Source organism: Nymphaea colorata, chromosome 3 (assembly GCF_008831285.2).
Source record: "Nymphaea colorata isolate Beijing-Zhang1983 chromosome 3, ASM883128v2, whole genome shotgun sequence".
Classification (NCBI taxonomy): Eukaryota; Viridiplantae; Streptophyta; class Magnoliopsida; order Nymphaeales; family Nymphaeaceae; genus Nymphaea; species Nymphaea colorata.
In genome coordinates this window covers 18,921,112-18,937,602 of record NC_045140.1, presented here as the reverse complement: position 1 = coordinate 18,937,602, position 16,491 = coordinate 18,921,112, and the positions used below count along the sequence as shown (strand labels likewise).

General features: G+C 40.1%; 2 protein-coding genes across 2 annotated transcripts; both read left to right on the top strand.

Annotated features, from left to right (window-relative positions):
• LOC116250984 (RING-H2 finger protein ATL74-like) lies at positions 1 to 1,862 on the top strand. The gene has a single exon (XM_031625012.2). The coding sequence runs from the start codon at positions 699 to 701 to the stop codon at positions 1,152 to 1,154; it is 456 nt and encodes a 151-aa protein (XP_031480872.1). The 5' UTR covers positions 1 to 698; the 3' UTR covers positions 1,155 to 1,862.
• Positions 1,863 to 11,536: 9,674 nt separating this feature from the next.
• On the top strand, positions 11,537 to 15,140 carry LOC116249710 (probable xyloglucan endotransglucosylase/hydrolase protein 33). Its single transcript, XM_031622926.2, has 4 exons — positions 11,537 to 11,832; positions 11,977 to 12,077; positions 12,677 to 12,885; positions 14,445 to 15,140. Exons 1-4 carry the CDS (start codon positions 11,667 to 11,669, stop codon positions 14,950 to 14,952), a joined length of 984 nt encoding a protein of 327 aa, XP_031478786.1. The 5' UTR covers positions 11,537 to 11,666; the 3' UTR covers positions 14,953 to 15,140.
• Positions 15,141 to 16,491: the final 1,351 nt, after the last annotated feature.

The window sequence follows — 16,491 nt, the reverse complement described above, 5'->3', positions numbered from 1 at the left end:
CGCCTCGTTTTGCATGATTTCATCCGGGCACAGGCAATTTTGGGGCGTCAGAAAACGTGCTTAGCATGTGCTTTGTCTGCTAGCAGGCACACGTTTCCTTTCTCTCTTACCCTTCCGTTTCTTTCACGTCTTCTTAGGCCAACTCCTGAACAATTGCAGCAGCGAGCTGCCTGAGAGAAGTTCAGACTTCAGAGCAACGCATCATGTGCTTGTGTTTTATATAGAAGAGCCATTAGAGCTAAGTCAAATCTAAAAATTTTTCAGTTCAGGGGTCCTCTGGTCGGCGAACAAGGAGATGTCCTGACGTGTTTAAAAGAAAAAGATTCCAGCGACGGAAGAAAGTAGTGGGAAAGCTTTTGTATGGCAGATATCGACTGCAGATCTTACATCTCGAAGCTCCGGTCAACACGGGCTTCGTATTTCTTCCTGTGAAAGTGCCAGGCGCTGCACTCAATGGTTATTGAGAAGCCCCTACCTGCAAATCGATCACTGGTGCTACCCACCTTTTTGGAAGTGCCAACCAATCTGCTGTTGGCCCTTCGTTTTCCTGAATCCATTTTCGGAGCTCAGGTTTCTTGTATTCTCATTTGGTATACCAACCTTTAGATTGGATGTGGTAACTGCTGCTCTGCTTCTTCCTTTTCCTCTCTTCCTCCTCGAGTAGAAAGTTGGTAGTTGCAGGATTTTAGAAAGGCGACATGGATAGTAGATATATGGGAATAGTTGCACAGGTAATGATCATGGTGATCATAATTTCTGTGATGTTGTTGAGCTTCGGTCTTTGGGTCTTGGTGGTGATGCATTTATCCGTGGTGGGTAGGGCCCTTGGGAATGGGATCAGAACTAGGAATTTGCATAGGAAAGATGATGAGCGTGCTGGGATGGATATAGATGAGTTACAGAGGCTTCCCTGGTTTCATTTTGGGACAGGAGGGGAAAAGGGTGGCTCAACTGCTTGTGCTGTCTGCTTGGAAGGGCTTCAGAGAGGTGATAGGTGCAGGTTGCTGCCCTTCTGCAGGCACAGCTTCCATGTGCATTGTGTTGATCCATGGCTGATTCAGGTCTCAGTCTGTCCAATCTGCCGGGCGAGCACGAAGCTGAAGAGGGAACGAGGTTGTGCACGGTGGGGTCGGTCCTTTGGGTGGGTGTTCTGACTTCTGAATTGGAATCGGCTCGACCTGTTGCAGTTGGAAACTGTAAGCACTCGATGTCGTCCATCATCGTTTGCCTGCTATAATCCTCTGGTCTGTGCCATCGGTTCTGAAATGAACATTTTGGTAGGTGTAAATGGTATCTGGTTCATAAATGGTCGTCTCAAACGCTTCCATGCAATCTACTTTTGCTTCTCTGTTTCCTGTAATAGGCGGTTTATGGCAATTTGAAGCGTGCCTGGACAGATTTATAACAGGTTAATCCATGCAAAAGTATGACTCCTAAGAAGGTTTGTGACATCCACATCCAATGAATTGCACGGTCTATTCCTGTTACCAAAAGCAGTCCTAATTTCTTCTTCTTCTTCTTTCTTTCTTTCTGTCAATTTGCTACCCCTTTTTGGTTTGGCGATATTTAGCAAACTCTGATTCTATGGCCTTGAAAGTATTGTTCCACCGACCAGACGCCATGTACCAGGCATATGCTTCTTCATAAAAGGAAAATCATGAATCTGTAAGACCAAAGATTCTTTGCTCTTGTGGTTTTCATCATAGTGCCCTCGTGAACCGTCCATTTCTTACAACATTTTCCAGTTTTGTGTATCTCTGAATCATACTATGGGATGTTTGAATCGTTTCGATCGATGTCATCAAATTGGTTTCGAGCAATCAGACAAGTGGTAGCCTCGGCCACAATACGAAAAAAAGAACGCAGACTGCTCTGATATCTTCATAGAAAGCTGTGTGCTGTACATGGGAAAAATTCCTTATCAATAAAAGGATCTTCTTGTTACTGTGGCATTTTTATGGTCCCCAAAAGTTTTAACTGGATTCATACCTCAGCCATCTGATTCTACTTCTTAGATGTCTTTCAGGCATGAAAATTGTGATTGGAAATTGGTCGCAGCAATTTCCCAAGCTTACCTGCAAGTGCTGTCGATGATAATTAACTGAAAGAAAATGATTCTGCCGTAATATCATTTGGTTTAAACCAGCATAAATACTGCCATGTTACTTTATTCAAATTTTCTTTTAGTTGATTGTGAACTTTTTTTCACCGGATTAGTAAAAGAATAGCAGAGCCAATTATTTTTCGGTCTCTGGCTGTCCCAGGGTCTGCTAGGTGACAAGACTGAATGCTGCCAAAGCAGATTCAAGTATGTTACCAAACTCATAATTGCAACAAGAGAAAAGTCAAAAGACACTGCAAGAAGAAATGAAAGAAACTATACAGAAAACAATGTAAGTACCGCAGTCTATTTTGTATCTTTGCCTTGAATCAGATAAATCTTCACTTGCACCATTACACGCAATCGTCAAAAGCTTCTAGTTGAAAGGTGCTCTAAGTCTAAAGTTTAAATCTTAAAAGGGCATTGATATGTAAAAAAAACTGAGTTAATGAAATTTTTGTATGCAATAATGTAATTTTTTTTGCTCACATCAGCAATAATAATGTAGCTCCGCCACTCCTTGCACGAGTACCGTCAGACTTTCTGTCGCAAGTGACCGAAAATGACAAGTTACTAATGGATAACGACCGACTAACTTGTTTATTTCAGTTGGCTTCTTCAAAGCTCCAAAGTAGATTCATTGCATGAGGGCGGAGCCGACATTTTTTTCTGAACGAGGGCTTAAATTTTTTTAATAGGGGTCAAATTAAATTTTTTTTGAAAATTATATCAGCCGACTTATTCATTAAGCCAAGTGTGGACATGTTATGGACAATTGCCCATGCACGACCACAAAAAAAAAAAAATTGTCCTATATTGAAAAAGTGTTTGTTTTATATTACCGAAAAAGCGTGTTTCAATTTCTCACTTTCTTTTTCCACGGTTTTGACATTTTCCCTTGCTCCATCTACACATGTCAATAGATCCCATTTGATCTATATCTGTTTTTTAGATGTTCATATATTCTGATTTGAGCATGAATAAAAAAAAAATCATATTTGAGTCTGATATCTTGAATCTGAGTTTTAAATTAAATCTGACTGACTTTCAAAATATAAAGACATTGGATATAGTATATTTATTTAAAATTAAATCAGATATTTAAATTTTTTTTCCATATCCAATTTCTTGAAACGGTTTAATTGAATATCCAATCCAAATAAAATATATTGGCATCTCTACGTGCACAACCGACTTGAATAGACTGATTTAAATCAAATAAGCTCCTTTTCTATTCAATGAGAGAGCCAATTAAAGAAATATGCATAACTTTGCGTCAGTAGCTTGAATTGGTTGATTCAAAACAAATTATCAATTTTGCCCATGAATTATTAAAATGACACTTTTGCCCTTGAAGGGGGTGGGCCTGGGTTCTGGCTCAGTGGTGTCAACACCAATTCCCATACGACAATGCCGCCAGCACCTTCACATGCTCCAATGTGGGCCTCACCAATCACTTCTGCCTCAATTCTATAGCAGGGCGGAGCCAAAAGGGGGCCGGCACTGTAGGGGCCTTGGCCCTCCTCAATTTTTTTTCTTAAATTTACATATAATTTTTTTTAAAGTTTAAGTACCCTATATAAAAAATTTTAAAAACGATATTTCGGTTCCTATCAAAATTTTGAAACTATAATTTGACCCCCCTCATAAAAAATTTCTGGCTATCCCTGTTTATGAGAGACTAATAGAATGTTTAGTTACTCTATGTTTGAAATCCATGGATCAGATGTATATTAAGCATGACATGCTTTTGCTAATCTATAGTTCATCAGACTAAGGTTCTTACATCAAACCTAAGATCTACCTTTCAGATCCTTATTTTACTTATTTGCATTGGGTAGGGGCCGGAGTTAAAATGGAACTGGAGGAGTCTGATCTTAAATCCACAGTTCTCAAATCCTATAGATGTTAGGTTAAGGGTAATCAAAGCACCCTAATTGTTTAATCCCTAGGTAGTTTGTGTTTTCTTCTAATTTCCTTTGTTTTCATTCTTTATTTTATTTTATTTTTCTTGCTCCAATTTGTTGACATAATTTCTAAAATTACCGAAATATTATGCTACAAAGATTTGGACTTTGAGTTTCTATGATTTGATTTGGTGTCTTCTGTTTTTGTAGGGGAGTTTGGGGTTCAACTGCTCTATTGCATTGCTTCATAGTTAGAACTGGTCAGTAATATAATGGCCCCTACATGGCATACTGGGTAGCTGCCTATTTTGCCCTATTTATTTGCCTTTTTTTTCTTTCCAAATTTAATAAATAAATTGAAATGTTTTAAATTAATTTAAAGAAAAAAATGAATAAACCTTTTTAGGCATCATAGGGCTCCACAAAACTGGATTCAACATATTTGCACCAGCCTGAATTTTGTTTTTCTACATATTTTCCCATCTCAATCTTCTCAAGAGAGAGTCTCTACCACCAAAATGAATAACAAAGGCGACGACGAATCACCTTGCCTTGTTCCTCTTTGGCTCTCAAAATACTTCCCTTCTCTTCCATTTAGAACCAAAACAAAAGAAACCCAAGTCACACAAGGCACGATTCCGTTTACCCATTCAATATTAATTCCCCAGTGAAGTAAAGTATTTCTCAGAAACCCCCATCTAATTGATTTTATCATAAGCTTTTGAAGTATCAAGTTCGAGAAATAGGGATTGAATGTCGTGATTCTTCATGCTACTAGCACTCGCATGGACAAGAAGAACTTGCTCATGAATTTGTCTTTTTGCAACAATCAGATTGTTTTATAAATACACTGACACTTTGGAATTGACACCAAGTGTGTCATCTGAATGCTTTTCACTAGTTTTCCAGTTTTGAAAAAATCCACAACAGCAGCCGGAACATTATCACCAATGATTTTCTCCAATATTTTGTTATATAAAAATCAATGCTCCTGCAGATTTTTCACTCTGCCAAACGCAGCCTTTCAGTCTCGCCACTGTCAGGAAAGAACTCTCCAGAATAATTTGTGCCTGCTTCGTGGATCTGAGATAGACCTTCTGCCCAGGTCCCAATTTCTTCCAACTTTTTCAGATTTCCTTTGCACTGATTGCCTTGAACAGCAGATTGAAAAAAAATCGAGAGTCAAAATACTTCGTCCTCTTTAATCAAGATCTTTGCTCGAGAGCCACTCCATACTGTCATCGTTTATCCCTGCACTTCTTCTCTGCAATTGAATGTCTTTCACCTTACTGATTCTACGATCAATAAGCCTAAAAATTTTTTATTCCAAGACGAGAGGCTTCCATGTGTAGTCTAACAGCATATATATATAAAAAATTTTGTGGCCGCAGCCTTGCTAGGGCCCTTCAGTGCATTTGCATTGGGACGTTGACGCAAGACAGATTAAGATAAACCAATCTTAATCTAAAGGATTTCAAAACTAAGCTAAGATGATACTAAAACTGACTAAAACCCACTAAATTTAAAGGAAAAGCAGAGGAAAAACCACAAACAGCTTATATTTCGTTTCTTCAGCTACGTCCCTTTATATAAAGGAAGAGATGGATTTTGGATCTGTATTCATTTATATGTATTAAAAATCATCTAAATCCAACTACAAAAATATGGATCTGAATCTATCTGCTTCTGGCTCCGCATCCGACGTGCATTACCAGCTCGATGAACCATGTTGAGGGATTCAGTCCCTTATACACACACGCACAACGAGACATATCAACATGCCACACAATGTAATCAAATTTTATTGGTCTCATAAATTCAATCAGAACTTGCTTGTTTAGTAAATACAATGACCAAAAAGCTTCTAAGTGGTTCAGGTTTGAAGAAATTAGCTCCATCTTAAAGAAGCAGCACCCTTGAAACATCATTCATGATTTGTTCAGGTTCAGTTAAAGGGCCATGCTCATTCATTTCGGATTCCCTGCTATGCCCTTCAGCGTAAATGTTGTCGATCATCCACAATTATACTAAAGGAAGAAACGATGCGTTAGGTGCATCGGTTTAGGTACGACAATTTAAACCATTTCGTTTTAAAGCATCGAACTTTCTAGTTATTTAATAGCTTCTGTTTTGTTCTTTCTGATTCAGCTTTGCACATCATTGCATATTATAATCTCATAGGACAAGGCATTTGATCTTTATCATATCATTACATATTCTAATTTCATAAAAAATTAACGAATCTGTTGAATGCATAATAAAGCAATGATGTAGTCAAAATATCCCCTCGATCCTCTAGAAAGCTTCTATTTCCATGATTATGTAAACGTATCAGAGAAACATCCATGGAATGGAAGGCTCAGTCATGGTGATTTAACCTGCTTAGTATGTGATCACCTTCCTAAATGTAAAATTATGGAGCACTGGTACCCTCGGAAATCTGACTTCACTGATGGCCTAGTCGTGCCAGTTGCTCCGCCATAATGAACTGATAAACTTAATGCCAGTAAAAACTGTAAGATTCAAAAAGTATCTTGCCAGTAAAAACTATAAGATTCAAAGAGTATCTTGCCAGTAAAAAGCTTCAAGATTTAATTCTGTTAAGAAGCACACCCCAGCTTCAACCTTGAGATAAGAGATGCCCCTTTTGATTTATGTCAGTAAAAACTTCATAATTAATTGGTCCTGTTAAGAAGTACTCCCAGCTTCAACGTCATAGAGACAAGAGAGTCAGTAATTGAATTACAGCAATAAGTCTGTGCCGGGGGTCGGCCGCAAGCATCCAAAGCAAAACAGAGACCTTGTGTATTGTGGCCAGGACGGTATGGTTTCATGAATGTTACAGTTACCTCAACCATTTCCAAGTCATTGCAGCTCATGTCTTTAATGAAGTGTGCAGATTGGCAATGGAAGAGTGGCGGAGTAACTGAGCAACTACAACCACAAATCTAGCTGTATGTATATTCTTCACTTCTAGAACTTCCCTGCAATCAGTTGTTTGTTATCAGCTAGAGATTTAAATGAATTGGAATTGGATTGAAATTGGCTTGAGATCATACTGCATTCAGCCAGAGAGAGGAAAATCTCAAAACAGAAACCGAACGATTCACACCCACATTGAATCATGTCCTATCTCAGTCTAAGGAGACAGATCGTTTTAGTCGTTCAGCAATATTGTTTGATATCGTGACAGACCGATTCAACTGGTTGGTTTATATGATTGACATAAGTTCATGACCTACATAAGTTCATTACCCTGCATCCTTTTAAGTTAGTAGCTCACCTCGAGTACTCGTACTAGCTAAGTTGCATATAGTCAGCTGGCATAGTCAAGTCGATATGCTTACTGTTGGTGTGTTGAATCCATGGAAAGTTAACCAACATGTCTGATTGGCAACAATTGAAGAAAATGAAAAAGGAAAAAGAGAAGGATCAGAAGCGAGAGAATGAGTGATAAAAGAGTTCAAATTTTGTGAATTTCAAAATGAGTTCATCCTCCACGAATTTAAACCGCATGATTTCTAATTACCATATACTAAAGTGAAATGAAATTATTGTGCCAGGTTCTGAAATCCTCGGAGTCGCTGATGATGATGAAGGTTTATCATCTTAAACAAGATGAATCTTCTGGCCTCCAATTCTTCCCATCCAAGCTTCTGCTATTGTCCCTGTTTCCTGGATTCCAAGATTAAACTTTAAAGTTTAAACTCATCCGGTGCATTACAGGGTCTTGAATCTTAAGATTGATGATTTGATGTGACATGAACATGTTAGTTTGGCTTGTATTTCCATGCCAAAAACTATGATCTGTTAAGCTTAAGATCTCATGTCAGACAAAGACAGACTTAATGTTCACATTTCACTTTCCAGTTTTACATTGGCAAAACTTTTGCATAGTATTTGATTAGATACCGGGGGAAGTGGGTTAGCGCTTATGTCGATCTCAAGTTTGACAGATCTGCAGATTGTCTCTGATCTGTGGTAACTAAGTGCATGAATCAAATTCCAAAACGACTTTGAATTGGAATCAGGCTTTGAAATTCAGCCTAAAATTTTCACAATCTGGCTTTCGGTTTACGGCAATAGAACTTGGTACTTTGAATTTGAATCTTGCAGTACAAACTAGGAGAAGTGTGCACGGATCGGCGAGATTGGAAACTTACGGTTAATGGGCAATCTTTTAACTCGGCCAGTAGTCATCTATCTCTCAAGGATACCAAAGCATACAAGGAGCCATGAAACTGAACTACTAAAATCAACTGCCCTATAAAACAGTGATGTCCACACAATAACTCGTTTTGGCTAATTCTAATCAAACATTCCCTTACACCCACCCAAGACATCTGGCTGCAGTTTACTCCTGAAACAAGCAGAGTGTTTGTGCTACAGTATGAGTATATTCTGGAGAAAAACGTATACGTTCATGGTTCTATTGAGAAGCCTATTTTCAATGTTCAAGTTGTTTTCTGGTGTTTAAGCAACTCAAGAAAGGATTTCATTTCAAACTCATCGTGTTGGTCATGAAGCTACTGCCCAAGCCTCTCGGTTGTTGGCACTTCTTTAAAGAAACCATTCAATCCACACACCAAAGACACCGAAAAGAAAAGGGAAGCCCTGTTTTGGTACAGTACAGCACCTGCCAGACTTTACACCTGTATAGCAGAGGACCTTTCTGGCCGACAAACAATTACCAGTATTTCATATTATGAACACCAAAACAAGACATCTGCATTGATGGGATTTATCTAATCGTCAGCCTGAATGCAGGCCTGCTTCTGGCCCATCTTCACCTCTCTCTCTCTCTTCCTTTCACGCGCACAGACAATACGATTTTTTTTTTTTAATCTCTTTGATGCGTAATCTTTCTGTAAAGAGAAGGACATGCGGACTTTTTCATCTCACGGTGAGGCTGCTACAGCTTCGTTGTTCAAAATGCCCTTTAGCATGACTGCCTTGATCAGAAAAAGGCCGGATTTCTCCGCCCTTCATTAACACCTCACAGAGGGAGTTGGTGAACTACCCCCCCTCCCCAACAATGCATGGAGCCCTCGTGGTTCCCCTGTGGTGTTTGTAGCACAGTCATGAATATGTATGGGTAAGCATGGCATCGTCTCAGTACCAAGCCGATTCGTCCCCCTTAAAAAGAATCGATTGATATGAAGCCCACTCTGGGGGGCTGAGAAGAATGCGTATCGCCGATGCGCGTAGTTATTTAAGGTTTCCGAGACGAGTCGGAAACCGATATTTTCAACAGGGTTGTAGACTCTGATAATTATCTTATCCATCTACCAGTGTCTTAAAGGTAGCAAAAGTGAAGATGGACAGCAGAAAAGGGGGGTAAAAGTTGTCACTCAAAACATGAGACGGCGTTCTTTTATCTTGGTGTGGCAAACCATCGCTTTTATTATGCTGCCATCAATGAATTCCAACCGTGAGCGGACTTGAACCGGTTCGAAGTGAGTCGACCAATGGAGCTAGGTCTGAACCTGGTTCCGGATTAGCTCCTGTTTATTTGGGTCATAACTAATTCCTTTTTCTTTTGGGATCAAAACCCACCTGTTCAAGTGTAAATAGCTTTCTTAAATTAGGTTCAGCATTAGCTCCAAAGGGTATAGTGTAGTTTGTTGAGTTGGTAGGCCGATCAAGGCTTGGCCATTAGTATTAGTTAGATTTCTATGAGCACTAATCCTCTGAACCGTAGAAGGTGTGAACCGTAGAAGGTGGTAGACGTTGTCTCTTTTCATAAGTTCACACAAGTCACGATGCAGCTCTATCCGTCGGATGTAAGAAGAAAAAGGAGCGCTTCAGCTTCTCACCTAGGCAGTGGATTTCCTCTCACTCACACTCACCGAGAAATAAGGTTCAGCAAGGATGAGAGACAAGAGATAACCAGCTCGGCTTCTTTGGTTTGGTCTATACACAAGCTTGTTGGTAATTAATCGTTTATATTATAAATTTATCTAGTAGTATGCTTTGTGCGAAGGTGGGGGTAAAAGTTATTTGAACACCATCTCATAGCTTTTCCAAGAAATTTTGGAGCAAGAACACGCTTATATGTATTCGTTTTTTATATTTATAAAATATGAATTATCAAGTAAAAATAACCAAAATACATCATCTGCGTCGACATGAGCGTATCTGTGTGACATAGCTAGCTAGTATATTGATCAAGCACCATTAGGTTTTGCAATAAACGAGCTTAGGGTTCAAAACACAGGTACATATTCTACAGCAACCTCACGATTTCAGTTCTACTAATTTCAGCTAGACTTTGAAACAACACTGAAGAAGGTCAGCTTGAACCCAGCTCGTTTTGCTAGATTTCTTCGTGAGTTCGAACTAGATCGAAACTTCTTTCTAATCTAAGACCCGACTTTAGTCTTAGTTCATTCACTTCATCTATGGTCCGGCCTAGTCATAGCGATTGAATCTGCTGCTGTTTTACTGTGGCGAAAATAGTTGAATTTTCTACTGGCCACGTCCTTGAAAGTGTGTTAAAATATGAAGTGCCGAAGATATATGTATATGAGGTGCTTCACTAATATGAAACTATTTTTTATCAATGCAAGTTGGGGCATTACCATCAGGCTTTCCTCTGCGGAATGCAGACTGGGTCAGGTCCAAATTAGTCTTGTCTTTTCTGCAAAGTGCGTCCCTGCAATACTCGAAAGCCTGCATCTCAATAACATGTAAGATAAATTTGGTTGATGGTTACTATTGATTGTTTCTGCTTTTTAGTTTAAGCAAAGGCCTATGGGGGCATTTGATTCCCTTAATCCCATTTGATCTTAAATCAAACCTTTTTCCAATCCAAACTCAAGATTTCAATTGTTGATCTTAGGTTTGGCCCAAAAACTTTGTTTTGATGAACTATAAATCTAATCTAGAGTGGATTTTTATCCTATTACTAAAGTTACAACTGCATCAGATTCATGGAACGAAAACTTAGAGCAATCGAACAACCCCTAAGTTAGCTTCCAATTAAAGAAATGTATCACCAGATAATGTTTTATTATATATGTATGTTTTCATCAATCTCAAGATAAAACATTATCTGCTGCTTGGGCACATGTTCCCTTGAGGAGACTGACCAGCTGACATGATCCGACAAAATTGCATTTTGGATCCAGTTTCGCTTAGTGATCAGATTTGGATCGAGTTTGATATCTTGCTGGGATACAATCAAATTCAACCGGATTACACATAAATTACATATCCTATACTAGCTAGACGGATCAAAAATTGGTTTTCAACAAATAGAATCGTAACCAAATCTAAATTCTATTACACAAAATCTTATTAAGTCAAATTCTTTTAGGAGGCTGGATTTAACCTGAATCCTAGCCGTTCAAGTATCTATTTCTATGCCAAAACAAAACAAAGGAAAAGGAACTTTCTTGTGAAGATAGAACCAGAACGAACCGGTTCCAACCGAGGTCCGAGTTGGGTACCCAACTGTTGTTAATTTCTGTACTTGCAGTGTCTGCATCTGCATATAAATATGAAGTAGAACTAATCGTTGAGCAAACTCAAAAGGATCTGCGCGCGCGAGAAAGAGACAGAGAAAGAGAGATGAAGAGGTTCTCCACCTCCTCTTCCTTGCGCGGCTTTTCTTTGTTGTTCACGGTATTAGTGATTTGGTATGCAGAACTCAGCGAATGCAGGAAGCAGGAGATCGACTTCTCCCCGAGAATCAGACTCGCTATACGGATCTGTTTCCGCACCTCAAGTTCGACCAGGGCTTCTATGAATCATGGGGAGTCTCCAATATCAGGCAGTCCAACGACGGATCTTATGTTGATCTCACCCTCGACAAGAACTCAGGTACTTGGAGTTCCCCACTCCAACACTAATGCCGTCGCCTGCAAGTGAAATTGTCTTTAGATTGTGATCAGGGGAGCTCCTGTTCTTGCTAATTTTAACACATTTTTCTTGTTTTTCTTGCTTTCTTCTGGGTTTTGGTTGCAGGCTCTGGCTTCACATCTCAAGACAAATACTACCACGGTTTCTTCAGTGCCGCTATCAAATTGCCTTCCTCATACTCTGCGGGGATCGTAGTTGCATTATATGTAATCTCTCTCTAGATCGCTCTTTCCATTATTTACTATCTTAACTCATCACAAGTTCCAATGCGATCTTTGGTTTTCTCTTCAACCATCCATATCCTGGTCATAAACTTAAATTTTCTGTTACTGATTTTGAACTGTCTTGAAAGTTGAATCTTGTGGTTGCATTGAAGATGATAGAATAGACTCCCTTGCATTATCCAATGTTTGATGGTTTGAGTTGTGTGAAGAAAATTATGCACCCACGTGATATAAAAGTCGAATTGTCAAGGAGTAGGCCTTTTATTTTGTGTCTCTTCTTTGATTTTGCCACCCAAATGCCTGGTCGTTTCCAGGTTCAGCAATCATCTGAACAATTGCTGATTAGTTTCAGATGCAGATTCGGAATTTGATTAGTAACCTTTACCAGGTTCTTCTATGTGATTTAGAATCTAGAAATTGGTAATCGAATATATTTCATCTATTGATACATATCTCTAGCTTTAGCTGGGAATATATTTCTGGCCGTGATCTAAATTGTGTTTCAGGTCCTATAAACTTATGTTCCTAAATTACTATACGTCGGTGGGGCTAATTAGTGAAGGGGATACTGTGATTTACAGATGTCGAACGCCGATGCTTATCCGCATAATCACGATGAGATCGACTTCGAATTCTTGGGGCACGTGAAGAGGAAGGAGTGGGTGTTGCAGACGAACATATACGGGAACGGGAGCGTGGGGGAAGGGAAGGAAGAGAGGTTTCACCTGTGGTTCGACCCTTCCCAGCAGTTCCACCAATACAGCATCCTCTGGAACGACCACCACATCGTGTAAGTGTTCGTTTACATCTACCCACTTCATTCCATTCCAATGCTTAATGATTTTGAAGTTTTTTACGCACAACAGCATATTCTCTTTATTTTATGACTTGTCTTCCCATCAGAGCACACTACACCACGTGTTGTGTTCCTCAGCGTCGAGGAGAGTAGCGGGTCGGGCTGGCGGAGCTTTTTCGGTCTCTAATTCGATTTTCATGAGTTTTACTTCTCTGTCTTTTAATTCGATTTTCATGAGTTTTACTTTCTTGTCTACCATAGATGCGCTGCATTCTAGTTGAGAGGTTTTGACCTCCTCGAAATACCTCCATGTGTAATGTTCCTCAATTCCATGACATGATGATGCTAAAAAACAGTTGTATTAAGGTCATGGAAGCAAAGATCCCTCCTTGGTTTAGTTTGAGTTGTCTTCTCCATGCACACCATGTGTTGTGTTTTTCATATCTAGGTGCCTAGGCTGGCAGGTTGATGAAAGTTTGGCCGTCAGTTTGATTTCTATGGGTATTCCTCTGAACTTCAAACAGTAAATGCATGTACTTATTTTAGTTTAGTGAGTGTGCTCCTTCCCACTGAAGCAACTTTGAACTACAAGTGGAGGAAGAGAAGATGAGGTGCTTTCACATGTTGTGTTTCTCAAATTCCATGACATAGTGATGCCAGAAGGCAGCAGTTGTGGTATTAAGGTCTATGGAAGCAGAGATCTCTCCTTGGTTTACTTGCTGCCAGTTGATTTATCTATCCCATGCATGCTCCCATTCTCTCTTTTATTTTTTTCTTTTCTGCTTCCAATGAATCAATATTCGAAGCGTTTAAATGTATGGTTTAATTAATGATAGACAAATTATCCAGCAAGATGATGGGTACAAGGCAGGTGGCAGTACCCCCAATCCTACGCGGTCCATGCTTCCTTTATACCCCACACGGATTGGGTGAGAAAGGTTGAGCATCCACTGCAAAGGGCAGCTCATTTTCATGGACCATAGATCGGATTTCATTCTTCGTCCTATCGGCTGATCCTTTATTATTGCAACGTTATTAATGGAATTTTCAAATTTGTAATAAGGCATTTCGCTTGTGACAGTAGAATATATGTTCATAATATATATATATATATATACTGGTTAAAAATGTTCAAACAAACGATGAATTTTACTTTAAAATATTTTTTTCTGGTGATTAAAGTTTGGAAAATGTCACTCCATTTATAAATTGCAATACTTTTGAAACATGAGCAGAATCTGCGAGTTTCCTGCATGGTGACAAACACTTAAAAGCTTAGAATGTACCATCTCTGCATCTTCACATGATCCACTCTCTCATGGATTCAAAGCAAGTGTCAGTGGCGGAGACAAGTGTGGCAATTGCCCACCCACCCACCAATTGCTTATATTCTTGCCTCGGAGCCATTTTCTCGAAAGGTTTAAAATTTGAAGCATCAGCACCGCTCTGGCTGTGGGCCTTAATATATGCAACAACTTGTTGAGACAGTGCTGGATCTTTTGATTCAACAATATTTGAAGGACGTTGATATAAGAAACTCAAACTCATTGCAGGTTCTTCGTTGACAACATAGCAATAAGAGAGGTGAACCACAGCCAAGGCATCGGCGGTGCCTACGCCGCCAAGCCCATGTCCGTGTGCTCCACAATATGGGATGGCTCCAAATGGGCCACAAACGGCGGCCGGGACGGTGTGAACTACAAGTACGCACCATTCGTGGCCTCGTTCACGGGTCTTGAGCTGGTAGGCTGTGTCTGGAACCAGTCCCAGTCGGCGGCGGCGTGCAGTGGGCGCGGCGACGGCTCGGGCATCGACCCGATCAACGGCGGCGACTTTGTCCGGCTGTCGGACCAGCAGAGGACGGGGATGGAGTGGGCCAGGAAGAAGTACATGTCCTACTCTTACTGCCAGGACCCGAACCGTTTCACGGTGATGCCGCCGGAGTGCAAGTATCAGAGGGAGGTGGGTTTCTTGGAGGATGGAGCCGACGATAGCTGGATGAACGATATCACCATGATGCCGCCGCTCCCCAAGCATGGTAGCTCTAAGAAGGGACACTGATCTCCGAGCACCTCATGTTATGTCACTAATGGGGAATTTTAGTAAGAGAAAATTTCACACGCTGGTCCCAATTGTAGAGACCAGGGAGAGTAGCACAAAACTCATCGCATATTGTAAGTTAAATATGAAGAACGGACATGCCAACTAAGTTTAATAAATGAATGCTATGCATAGTTGTCGTTTTTTCATGCCTTTTATGCATCGTGACCATATTAATTGTCTGCATGCTCGGGCTTCTCACAGGCTGGCAGAATTTGTCTTCTTTTGTTATATGTATATATATATATATATATATATAGAGAGAGAGAGAGAGAGAGAGAGAGAGAGGACAAAATTGCTGAAATCTAACTCACATAAAAAAATGAAGCCTTCATCTAGTTAAGATGCAGGTTTTTGTTGGTGCTGAATTTGCTGAAAATCAGTAAAGTCAATTTGCAGATTTTTGCGTTTTATGCCCAAAGGGTAGATGGATCAATCTGTTCACTTACTCGACTAAGTCCAGATTGAACAGAATTCACGTCAAACCCAGCCAGATGTGCATACTGATCAGAAGGACAGTTTTTCTAAAGTGAGCGTGGTCTTAGACAGAGACATTCTTTATCTCCCTATCTATTTTTGTTGTTATGGCAATCTTTTCATGGAGCTTAAAGTCTGCGGTCATGAGGGGTCAACTTCACATTCCCAAGTTTGGGCGTGGATTCGACATGACACATTGATGGGAGAAGCTCCAATTAGAAGAATTTCTGGTGCTGATTATGGGACAGTGTAAAGCTGATAATTGTCTGACTGTTAGGGAAGCGAAGTTATAAAGAGAACAAAGGCGATCCGGGGAGATGCTTAAGCTTCTTGGATAGGCTCCTTGGAGCCTGACAATGATAAACTCTGTTGGAAGGGTGATTCTCGGCTGATTTTGTTTGGGCCTCAAGTCTGGCAGAGAGGATGGATATTTCTCTCGCCTCTAGATGTAAATTGTGCAAGAACAATATTGAAACGCAGCATCGTGTTCTGTTTGCATGCCCCTCTGCTCTGAAAGTTTGGTGGAGTGTGGTTAACAGGTTTTGGGTTAGAAGAACTCTTTCTAAAGATTCTGTGTCAGAAATTTTCCAGTCGAAGAAGATTCAGCCACAAAGCAATTAAGCTTTGTTTGTAGTTGTGTTTTAACGTGGTAACATGGAAGCTGTGGAGATTAGGAACATCATAGCTCATGTATGGAAGTGATTTGGACGCCAGAAGGGTCGGATCAAGTGGCTAAGGCCATTCCATTATGGATTCAAACCATTTTGGCAACTCTTGGCTAGGCCAGGATGGGCAATTAAATTGCATCTGGTTTGAGAGGTATTGATAGTGATTGTTTCTGGTATTCAATGGCCAGGAGTGGTTATCTTCGTGATGAGAAGGCCTGGCATTATGCTGAACTCATGTGATGAAAATGTTGCTTAATGAGAATGCAGCAGATCCTCATCCTATCTTTGTAAGAGAAAATGAGGCGTTGGCCTCGAGCAATGAGAGGTAATATTAGCTCTATTCGGCTGAATGGTT